The 12494-nt window shown below is 41.6% G+C and overlaps 1 protein-coding gene across 9 annotated transcripts in view; it reads right to left on the bottom strand.

Moving 5' to 3' along the window:
* Window positions 1-1374: 1374 nt before the first annotated feature.
* Window positions 1375-12494, bottom strand: part of SLC20A2 (solute carrier family 20 member 2) — a 107146-nt gene continuing 96026 nt past the window's right edge. For all 9 annotated transcript variants that reach the window (XM_058720515.1, XM_058720510.1, XM_058720516.1 and 6 more), the window contains one exon: window positions 1375-2880. In XM_058720515.1, coding sequence (XP_058576498.1) covers window positions 2716-2880 — 165 coding nt within the window. In that variant the 3' untranslated portion in view covers window positions 1375-2715. The remainder of the gene's footprint in view (window positions 2881-12494) is intronic.

Below are 12494 nucleotides of genomic sequence, written 5' to 3'. Positions count from 1 at the left end.
GCCCCTCTCCGCCCCAGACAGCAGAGGGTGTGATTTGGTGACAAAATCAGTTGCCAGGGTCGTCGGAGTTCTCCTCAGGGAAGTGTTTGCATTTTTAGAGAGAGGCTGATTACGATGACGTCAGAGGAAGGACTCCAGGTGGCCCGGGGCGGGAAAGCCCCTTACCGGCTTCCCTCCCCCTCCGAGGCGACCCATCCTCGGCCGGACCTCGGGTACCCTCGTGGGGAGGGGAGGGAGTGGCCCCCTCTGTCAGGTAACAGGCTGCGCGGGGGTGCGCCGGTGACAGGGCTGCATGCTTAGTCATTCGGAGGCTCAGTGTGCATGTGACCTTTGTCCCACTTCGTTTCCTGGGCCTCTGTCCCTGCCGCCCTGGCTGCCGGGGCTGCGCTGGGGCCCAGGGCCCTGGACCGCAGCTTGCCAGCTGGCGCTGTTGTGCTGTGACTGTTTCTTCTTTAAATTTAGGAGGAAATAGAACTTCAATCTGATAAAGCTTTATTAGAAGAGGGTAAAATTGAAAGGCCTAGAATGCCATTTGAAAAATCACGGAAAGCAAATTTCTCCGTGGAGATGAACTTTTTACACCTGGTCAGCTTTCCTCGCCTGCTACCTGCCTGGCTCCAGAAGGCGACGGAGCAGGCGGCCCCTGCGCGGAGGCCGGAGGAGTTTGCTTCAGCTCAAAGGTTTGCTTTTGTTTGGGGCTGCTTGAGCCAAGAAGAGGGTGCGCCTTTTTCTGCTAGGTCCTTAGCGCTGAACATGTGAAAGCCCCGCCCCGCCTCCCCTCAGGAGGCTGGCTGACTCCAGAGTCGAGGGGGCAAGGCTGAACACAGAATTGTGATACACCCTTTAATAAAATCCCATCCGGGGACAAAACCCTCCCGTCAAATTGCTGAAGGATCAAGGTGTGTGTGTGTGTGGGGGGGGGGGGGGGTGCGCATGCACACGTGTGTGGAGTGCGTGTGCATGCGTGCTAACAGTGGGCATTTCAGGATGCTGGGTTGTGTGACTCGTTTTTTTTCCTTTTCTTACATATATATATTTTTTTTTTTTTAATTTTTTTAAATGTTTATTTTTGAGAGAGCGTGAGCAGGGGAGGGGCAGAGAGAGGGAGACACAGATCCCAAGCAGGCTCCAGGCTCCGAGGTGTCCCCAAAAACTGTGAGATCATGACCTGAGCAGAAGTCAGAGGCTTAGCCTTAAGCTTAACCGACTGAGCCACCCAGGCACCCAGCACATATATTTTTTGCACAAACATGTAACAGTCGTAAAATACAAAGAGTTATTTGAAAAGTAGAAGTAAAATTACATAGCTTTTATTTTTGTGGAAACTGAACAAAAAAAACATTGAATAGATAATTAGAAAAAGACTTCAGAGGCAACCTTTTGAAGGGCATTTTTTATTATAAATTTAATATGGTTGATTAATGAAAAATCACAATGAAGTACCAAGAAAATGTTTGTCAATATAAAAATTTTAGCAGCATTTCCACGGTTTCAGGCTCCAGCATCACTCACACTCCCTCCCTCCCGCTTTCAGGACAGAATCCAGTGGGACTACAGTAGAGCATCAAGATGTTCAGCTTAGTAAAGGCCTCAAGGAAATCCTCAAATCCAGTGTATTGTCTGATATTTCAACTCTACCCCCTCCTGAATGTCAACTCACTCGCCTTAGTGTTTTAAGAATTCGCTCTTTCAGGCTGCAGGGGAGAGTACGGGTGAAAATTTAAACTGGACTTGGTGTGTGGTGCTTGATCGGGCAGCCTCACGCGTGTACATTCTCTACACGATGATGACGACGACGACGACGACGGGCCACTGCAGGGCTCACCAGTAACTAGCGAGTGGTGGCAGTGGGGGCGGGGGACAGGAAGTAGGATGCTCGTAACGAGCACGTGACAGGGGGCTGGTGCTTCGGCCTCCGCCCTGCTAGGGGGCAGGCCGGGGCGAGGCGGTCTCGCTACAGCCTAGGTTAACAGGATTCATGGGAAGGGGAGAAAGACAGTATGAAAATATAATACTGGCAAACTATTCCCCTGCTTCTTTGGTACTTTCCAAAATTCTCTGATCAAAAAAGTATATGGGAAGCACACCATTAAAAAATTACCGTTTTAAGTATTTACAGAGGCAATTATGATATATTACATAATCAATACACAGTATATGAACAAATTCCTCAGTGAAAGCACTTGTGAACTCCTACCCCAGTATTACTCAAGAGCACACCCCGGACGTACATCTTCCCAAATGTGCATCCAACCCGATTCACACTTATCTTACAGTATATTCAATGGGAAAAATAGCACTTTCCAATCTACACTTTCCTTTTAAAAGGTTCTTAAAATTTGCCACTGAAATCATTCCGTACAAAGATTTGTTGAATATTGAATTCTAGACAATATTTCTCCACTCCCATTTTGAGTATGTTTGAAATAATGCTATCTATTCTATGTATACAATATATATTTAACATATAAGTAACTGCACCACGTTATGTCACCACGATACCAGTTTAATGCACATGATTATGTACAGTAGTTAAGTTAGCTCTGGAGGATGACTCTCTACAGTGTAGGTGAACAGTGTGGTTTGGAACCATATGAAAGGGCCACGGACAAGCTGGCTGGGAGACAGCCCGTGAGCAGGCAGCGTGCGTGTAACACGCCACCCACACATACCCACGCCAGACCCTCCCTTGTGTACTGGGTGGAAGAAGACAAATCACACATATGGAAGAATCCCGTACATGAGAAGAGCCATGATAGCAGCACTGAACAACCCGGCCACGGGGACAGTCACAAACCAGGCCACAAAGATGTTCCGGAAGAGGCGCCAGTCCACGGCTTTCCGGGAGCGGATCCAGCCCACGGCCACCACGGACCCCACCTGCCAGAGCACAAAGATTTAACAGTAAAAACAGAGGTCCACAGATCTGAAGGCGAGACAGAGAATCTGCGTTCAACCAATGTAAGTTGGCTCATCTCAGAAGGAAACTGAATTCTATATAATATTACCAATTCCTTCCCCTCCATTTGTTAAAGATTTTAAAATAGTTTAGATTTCATGTACAGTTACTTTAGGATTATTCTATTTAGCATATAGTTCTGGTATACTTTTCCACCTACGTTCTGCTCTGTTTGAGTGGAACTTTAGCCAATGACATGTTTTCTATTCTCTCTGCACCTTATAAACTATGAATGTTCTTGTTTTAAATATTCCACAGGTAGGACACTGCTTACTGCAATTTATGAACCTGTTTTAATCACATAATGAAATGGCAATAACGTATCCTTCTCTTAGAATAACAGCATCATAAATGTTGGAGCTGGAGAAGACCTTTGAGAGTATCTAATCAGCGTCATTTTTTACAGAGGATAACAGATCACGAGAGGATTCGGGGGCACGAGGAGCTATCCTAAATCACAGCGGACTGAGGACTAGAACTCAGGCCTCTTGATTTTAAACTGGTTTTCTCCTCCATCTCAAACTGCTTGCAGTTTTTGTACTTTAGCTAGTGTGAGGTGCAGGAAAAAAGTAAAAAGTGAAGTGAAATAAAATAAAATGAACATAAATATTATTGGATCTAAACTGTCACTCATGTCTCCCAAATGACACGTACAGATACTTGAAAATCATAATGTCAACAATGATTTCAAGTATTTTTGGTTTTTTTAATCGAGAAATTTTACTTATGAACAAAATACAAATAGGAAAAATACTTGCAATATGTTGTCAAGAAGGGTATAAGAATAAATGGGTTAAAGACAAAGAAAAATGGGGCTCCTGGTTGGCTCAATCAGTACAGCATGCTCAACTATTTTTCTAAACACTCACAGTTCATTTTATGGTTTGTTGAAAGTTTAAAGGAAAAAAGACTCAACTTTAAGTATCCTAAAAATGAAAATCATAAGAAAGTGCAATGCCTGTAATATCTCCTGCCTCACTCAGGCTCTGGTGGGGCTCAGAACTTGACAGAATGCCCTTGACCATTTGTGAGGTGGATTTTTAAGATCTCTATAAAATAGGCTTTGTCTCTACCGACCCTCAAATACTCCAGAATCAGCAATGATCAATGAGTGAAATATCAAGCAGGGTCTAACCACAGAAAAAATAAAATCCACCCCTTTAGATTGTTTATGGATGCAAACTGCAATGCCAAAAACAGCAGCATATTTAAAGGCAGTTAATCTGACATTTTGTCAAAGCCAGGTGGTGATTAATATCTCCAGGACAGCAACTGACTAACCTGAGTAAGGGGCCATCAAAATGACTGATTTTATTTAAACTTTGGCCATAACCAGTACTCTGTATGAACCTGATAATTCTGCTTAGCAGTTCCTAGAACATGACAGACAATCGAGAGTTTTCTACTGCATAAGGATCAGCTAGTTTCTGTTGGTTCTCAAATATGGTCAAATCCACACACATTAGTTCCTGAGATTAAATTCTTCCTGTTGCTCACAGTCTCTCTGGAGCACTGTCCTCTTTAGCACACCTCCTGTTGTTCTGGATTCCCTTAGGGAGGACACCCTCAAGTTTCCATTTTATCTCCACCCTCTTCCTTTCTTAGAACACTTTTTACCTTTTTTTTTTTTTTTAATGAGAGAGAGAGAGAGAGAGAGAGAGAGAGCGAGCATGAGTAGGGGAGAGGGGCTGAGGAAGAGAGAGAGAGAATCTTAAGCAGGCTCCATGCTCAGCCCCGGAGCCTGACATGGGGCTTGATTCCATGATCATGACCTGAGCCGAAATCAAGAGTCGGATGTTCAGTCAGCTGACTGAGCCACCCAGGTGCCTCTAGAACATTTTTTTTTTTTTAAAGCATAAAGTTAGAATAATAAATAACAAGTTTATGTACTAGGAGGGATAGACAATTACTCAGACCCCCACTATTGTCCTATTTATATATTCCTTTCTTGTATTTTTTATCAATATACTTTTGTTTGTAAGTAATAGGGCATACTGCTCCTTTCTTAAAAAAAAATTAACATTATAGGCATCTTCCCATAGTGTTCACAGACTTTATGATTATCATGAAAAATGACACACCCTTAAGGTGGATGTACCTTAATTTATTTAACCGTTTCCAGTTTGCTTCCAATTTTTCCCTACTGGAAATAGTTTCATGATTAATGTATTCATTCATATCACTTATATTTAGGCTTAATAAATAATATTCCCTGAAACAGATTATTAAAGGGGGCATTTAGTTTTAGTTTTTATTTTATTTTTAATACCAATATAGTTAACAATACAGGGTTATATTAATTTCAGGTATACAATATTCAATAATTTAAAGGGCGCATTTTAAAAAAATACCTTGAAATAATTTGAAACTTAGGGAAAAGTTGTAAGAACTCCATATACCTTTTACCCAAATTCACCTTTTTCTAACCTTATGTCACAATCTATGAAGAAACATTTTAATACTATTAAAATACTCTGCTCATCAACCTCCCTCTGTCCTCCCGCTAAAGACTCTGCAATCCAGCCTTTATTACAATGGTTGCAACACAGTAATTTACCAGCTCCCCTCCTCAGGTGTCAGAGGAAGTGCTGCTCGCAGGAAGAAGTCTCCTCTCCTAACGCATTTAGGATCGTAATACATCCCGCCAAATAGTTTTATAAACAGTTGTAAATACACAAGGTTGTAGAAAATGTGTGAATTTAGGCACACTGTAAAAACACTACAAATTGTTCTTTTTTTGCTAACCAATCATAAAACGTATTACTGTTGCTTTAATTTGCATATTTGAATTACTCCGAAGGTTGAACTTACTTTTATCTATCCAATTTACTCCTTCTAGTCTTTACATATAAAAATTGCCTCTCCATGTATTTTTCCCATTTAAATACTGGAATCTAAGTGTGTCCCTTATTTATTTATGTGTGGTCTTTACTGAATAATGATATTAACTGTTAATGCAAGTTATTTTCTCAATTCCGTATTTTGCTTTGTTTCACATTCAAATTTCTAATTCCACACAACAAATTACACTGCACTTTTCTCCTGTGATTTACCCTTGAATATTTGATAAATATTTAATTGTATAAGATTCTATTTTATTCTAAGTTTTAAAATGTTTTAAAAATGCTATTTAAGCCATCAGATATGTATTTTCTGAGAGCTGTGTGTCTTTGCTTTTCTAGATTGACAGCCAGCTAGTCAACATCGTTTACCCAACATCATCAAACTGTATGCTCCTCTATAATAAGTGCCCTCTCGGACCTGTCTACTGGTTTTATACAAATTGTGGTAAAATATATACACAATGAAACATATCATTTTAGCCATTTTTTTTTTTTTTTAATTTTTTTCAACGTTTTTTATTTATTTTTGGGACAGAGAGAGACAGAGCATGAACGGGGGAGGGGCAGAGAGAGAGGGAGACACAGAATCAGAAACAGGCTCCAGGCTCCGAGCCATCAGCCCAGAGCCTGACGTGGGGCTCGAACTCACGGACCGCGAGATCGTGACCTGGCTGAAGTCGGACGCTTAACCGACTGCGCCACCCAGGCGCCCCCGTTTTAGCCATTTTTAAGTGTACAATTGAGTGGCATAAAGTTTATTCGCACTGTCCTGAAACCATCATCTCCATCCATCTCCAGACCTTCGTCGTCTTCCCCAGCTGAGACTGCGCGGGGCCACACTGCTGCCCAGCCTCCGTGTATTTTTAACTCGTCTCTTGTACTTTTTTGCTCGTAAGCCTGGTCCTTCCTCATTGTTTTTCATTTTAGATCATTTCAGATTCTTACTAACTTAACCTACCAAATTCACTTTAAGTCAGTTTGTAAAGTCAGAAGAAAACTCCTTATAAAATTGAGCTTTCCTGTCGGGTAACAGTGTCTCGTCTGCGGGTGTTCTTTCATCATCTCTGTGCAGTCTTGTGCCTTCTTCATGTTCCTCACTCCCATTTATTAGGATTATTCTGAAATACCCTTCTTTTTGCTGCAATCCTGGGGGTGGGTGTTCTGGTTTTTATTACATTTTCATTCTGGCTACTGCTGACAGACAAACTCTAAAGAGTTCTGTATTTTTATGTGGGCTTGGTCATTTTCACTGAATTCTAGTGGTGTTTTAAGAGATACATGCAGAATTTTATCAAACGTCTTTTTGGCATATATCTCAATAGATGATCATATGTTGTTTTTTAATGGATAAGCCCTATTATATTGAAGATGTCAGAGTACCCTTCTTGGGATTCACTCAACACCTATTTTGTTGAGCACTTATGAGGGGCCAGCCCTGTGCAGGTGCTGCCGTGTTCAGAGCCTGCTTTCCTGTAATCTGGAAAATTAATTTGATCCTGCTGAAATGTTTTTTCATAAACTCATTGATGTTATTAGCACCTTACATTTTATACTAATATTCCTATGTAAATATAGCTTTCATTGTCATGTTTATTAAAAAAAATTTTTTTAAATATTTTTGAGAGACAGAGTGCAAGCGGGGAGAGGCAGAGAGAGAAGGAGACACAGAATCTGAGGCAGGCTCCAGGCTCCGAGCTGTCAGCACAGAGCCTGACTGGGGCTTGAACTCACGGACCAGGAGACCATGACCTGAGCCAAAGTCAGATGTTTAACCGACTGAGCCACCCGGTGGCCCCTATGTTTATTTTTTTAAATGTTTATTTTTGAGAGAGAGAGGGGCAGAGAGAGAGAGGAGAGAGGAAGACAGAGTATCCGAAGCAGGCTCCACATGGACAGCAGAGAGCCTGATATGGGGCTCAAACTCATCAGCTTCGAGATCATGACCTGAGCCGAAATTAAGAAGCTTAAGACGCTTAACTGAGTCACCCAGGTGCCCCACATTGTCATGTTTTATTAGGTATTAGTCAACGTCATTAGAGTTTTGGTATTGGGGTTATTCAGTATATGCTTTATAGAACAAAATGAGGAGTTTCCTCTTCTATTTTTTTTTTTATACCTTGTGGAAAGTTTACATAAAGTGAAAATTATTCTTTTAAAATGGAAGAGGTGATCTAATGAATCCATTGAGAAGTGGAGTCAGTTGTGCCCCCTCCTTTTTGTTTTTTCAGGTGAGAAGAATTGTTTCTGGAGAATGTCCTTAATTTCTTCCTCCGGCTCTAGTGAGATTTTCTGTTTTCCTGCTTCTTTGTCAGTATTTGTCATGTATATTTTTTGCAGAAAATAATGCATTTTACAAAGGTTTCTAAATTCTTCACATTTTGAGTAACCACTTTTCTCTCTCCTTCCCCTTCAGGATTTATTTTTATTTTAGAGAGAGCAAGAGCATGAGTGGGGGGGAGGGGCAGAGGAAGAGAGAATCCTTTTTTTTTTTTTTTAATGTTTATTTTTGGGAGAGAGAGAGCACGAGTAGGGGAGGAGCAGAGAGAGAGGGAGACACAGAATCCAAAGCAGGCTCCAGACCCTGAGCTGTCAGCACAGAGCCCAATGTGGGGCTTGAACCCATGAACTGTCACATCATGACCTGAGCTAAAGTCGGATGCTTAACTGACTGAGCCACCCAGGAGCCCCAGAGAGAGAGAGAGAGAGAGAGAGAGAGAGAGAGAGAGAGAGAAACAATCTTAATCAGGCTCCACGCTCAGTGCAGAGCCTGATGCCGGGCTCAATCCACGACCCTGGGATCATGACCTGAGTCAAAATCAAGAGTCGGACGCTGAACTGACTGAGCCACCCAGGTGCCCCAGTACTTTTGGTTTTAAATTTGTTTTGCTTTCATAATTATTATACCTTTCTTACTGTTTCCTCAGAATTTTTATTGTACTGTACCTTTTATAAACTCCTAATTTAATGTCTAGTTCTTGGGGCGCCTGGGTGACCCAGTTGGTTAAGTGACCGACTTTGGCTCAGGTCATGATCTCGCAGTTTGTGAGTTCGAGCCCCACATGGGGCTCTGTGCTGACAGCTCAGATCCTGGAGCCTACTTCAGATTCTATGTCTCCCCCTCTCTCTACCCCTCCCCTGCTCATGCTCTGTCTCTCTGTCTCTCAATAATAAATGAATGTTAAAAAAAAAATTTAATGTCTAGTTCTTTTATCATTCCTTTGCTCATTTAAATCATTTATTAAAGATAGGACTTTTCAATTGGGTTAACTTCGGTTCCCAAAGGTTTTTCTATGTATAACTACACACACACACACACACACACACACACACACACACACAGCTTTCTTTCTTTTTTTTTTTTTAAATGTTTATTTATTTTTGAGACAGAGAGAGACAGAGCATGAACGGGGGAGGGTCAGAGAGAGAGGGAGACACAGAATCTGAAGCAGGCTCCAGGCTCCTAGCTGTCAGTACAGAGCCCGATGTGGGGCTCAAACTCACAGACCGTGAGATCATGACCTGAGCCAAAGTCAGACACTTAACCGACTGAGCCACCCAGGCGCCCCCACAGCTTTCTTTTTAAGAAAGCTATCATTGTAATTTTTTAACTCCCTGATTTAACTGTTAAAAAGAGCATTTAAAATTGTCCAAGGGATTACTTCCCTTTTTCAACACATAATAAATTTATAGTTTAATTTCATTGTGATTGGTCTGTGTAGTACAACTTCTGTTCTTATTTTATAAATGTTATTTTTTAAGAATGTTTATTTTTATTTTTGCTAGAGAGTGTGCATGGGAGAGGGGCAGAGAGAGAGAGGGGAACAGAGGATCCAAAGCAGGCTCCACGCTGATCAAGCAGAGAGCCTGATGTGGGGCTCAAACCTGCAAACCGTGAGATCATGACCTGAGCTGAAGCAGGATGCTCAACCAACTAAGCCACCCAGGTACCCCTATTTTATAAATTTTAAAGTGACTTTTATCATGGCCTTCTGAATTTATCATTAATATTTATAAATGCTTGATGATACTTGATGAGAAGGCATGTGATCAGTAGGGTAAAACTTTGGTACATATTTATTAATTATAGTGCTCTAAATCTATTGTCCAAATCTTGTATATTCCTAAATACTTTTTGTCTTCTTCATCTGTCACACACTTAGACACACTAATTGTTGAGTTCTAGTGGCTTTTGCCTTTTTAGTTGTTACATTATTTGGATCACAAGGGACCTAGAGTCTGATGTCTTCACTACTGATTAGGTCTTCTGTTGGTATTATTCACTGCTGTATTGTAATCTCCCTCTTAATAAACTAAATGCGTTTCCAGCTTAAGGCCACTGTCAGGCACCAACAGCAACAAAATTATTGGGAAGTGGGCGGGGGTGGGGGGGGCGGGGCGGGGAAGTTAAGTAGGGGAACCAAAGAGCAAGAATTAGAAAATTAAATTAGAAATTAGAATACTAAATTTTTACATTTTTAAAATTAAAAAAAAATGTTAAATCAGTAGTGTTTCCTATAAGCGGTTTCAAATCCAAAGGCTGGCTGAGTAATCATTTATGTGACCAATATAGATGAACAATGTGGGTAATTCACAAGAGTAATCCCAAACCACCCCACCTGGAATTAAGACATTCTGCATTAACACCACTCTGAATCACTATTGAAAAGTTCACAAATGTGTTCAACAGTGGCCACTGCCTGTTGTACACCAGGGCTGAAGGTTGAAGCTGATCAAGGCACACAGAAGGCAAGAACAATTAACAAGTTACTGAAACACGCCTCTGTGGATACTTGTATTTTCAAGACTCATTTTAATTTTTTTAATTAAGGCTTTCAATTTTAACCAGAGGTATCATCCCAGGAAAATATCTAAGGGACTGAGCCCTATGGTGTGAAATACAAAAATACTTAACACTTAAAGATTTATAGAAAGCAAAACTTGTCATCAAAGATGGTCTTACCTCTGCCTTGTGAAATATATGATTATACTATTATACTATTCTGGATACTATGAATTGTCTAATTATTCGTTTCCAAATTATACATTCAACCAACATCTGTATCACTTAATGAAGGTTTATAAATTTTCTTACATAGGGTATAAAATTTAAACTATGCCCTTAGCTATGTATACTTAGAAAAAAGCATGAATAAATAAAATCTACCTAGATAAATTCAAAAGCTTATTTTCAACAATGGTATCCATCTTTTTTCCTGCCAAGTTCCTAACTTTTGACCTCCTTCTGAGGAAGGCAGCTGTAAGCAAAAAAACCTAACAAGCAGATAGGAGGGGAAGCAGGGAAGCAGGAAAAAATCGAACAGGTAGTATGATTGTTCCTGAAAACACGATGGCGTCCGGTTATGATTTTACGTGGAGGTCAACACACTTTGAATGTTTCCAGAGTCATGGCGTTGCTCACACAGGGCCTTGGTCTTACATTTCAGCCACACCTGCCACATGGGGCCCGCTGCATGCCAAGCCTATGCTGCAGGAGGGGTAAGTGCTCTGTACCAGGGCGGCTGCGAACTCTTCCCAGTGCCCCAACATCCGGGCTTTGTGCTCCAGGTCTGGAGAGCCAGGACTCCGACTTTAGCTACTGCAGTGACTAGCTCTGGGCTTTGTCCACCAGTCCACGATCAATGATACTGGACAGACCGATTAGAATCCGAGTTGAGCTCTGGCTCCAGTCTATTTGATAGCTGACATCCACTGTGGTCTCATGTTAAGGAGACTTTTTTTTTTTTTAAGTTTTAAAAACTTATTTTTTTTTTTTATTTTGAGAGAGAGAGATAAGAGTGTGTGTGTGTGGGCACAAGTGGGCAGAGAGAGACGGAGACACAGAATCAGAAACAGGCTCCAGGCTCTGCCCCAGAGCCCACTGTGGGGCTCGAACCCATGAGCCATGAGATCATGACCTGAGCTGAAGTCAGACACTTAACCGACTGAGCCACCCCAGGCACCCCCTGTGTTGCTTTTTCAAGAGGTCTTTCAACTGGTGTGAAAGTTTGCCTTCACTAGGCTTGCTCACATGCGGGGTTAATCATTGAAAAGACAGTAACATTTATTTAAAAGCAGCCCCAAAGACTCTTCATGCCTACAGAAAAGTTCAAAGCCTATTTTCTTTGGGAGAAAAATATATTTAATAAGAGGCAGTTCCTCTCTGCTCCCACACACCAGCAAGCTGAAATTGATGTGGAGTAAGGTGGAAGATGATCACTCTTCATTCCATATAGTTTTACTGTTTGAAATATTTCACTGAACGTGTGCTTCTTTTCTAAGTTTTAAATAACTGAAATTAGAACAGTAATGGTAGGAGCACACAGCACTTCTCCTGCGTTCCTTTTCTCTACTGGACAGGCACACAGGGCTGCACCAAGAGCAGGGCTGGGGCCACACTGGCTGTGCTACACCTCAGCTGGGCCAGTGCCTCGTTGGGTGATCTTGGGCGAGTTACTTAACCTTTCTATCTTCAGTCTCCTCACTGGTGAGACTGAGGTAATGTTAGCACTCACCTCAGAAGGTTCCTGGGAGGATGAAATGAGTTAATATTCACAGCACACTTAAAACACCGCCGGCAGAGAGCACTCGCTCCGCACATTTTAGTTGTGGCTGGTTACCATTACCGTGATCATCATGGTGAAAATCAGGAGGCACAGAGCATGCAGTGAAGGTCTGATGCTAAAAGTATGATC

This window comes from Neofelis nebulosa, chromosome 3 (assembly GCF_028018385.1).
Source record: "Neofelis nebulosa isolate mNeoNeb1 chromosome 3, mNeoNeb1.pri, whole genome shotgun sequence".
In the NCBI taxonomy this organism is placed as follows: Eukaryota; Metazoa; Chordata; class Mammalia; order Carnivora; family Felidae; genus Neofelis; species Neofelis nebulosa.
This window is presented reverse-complemented; position numbering and strand designations above follow the sequence as displayed.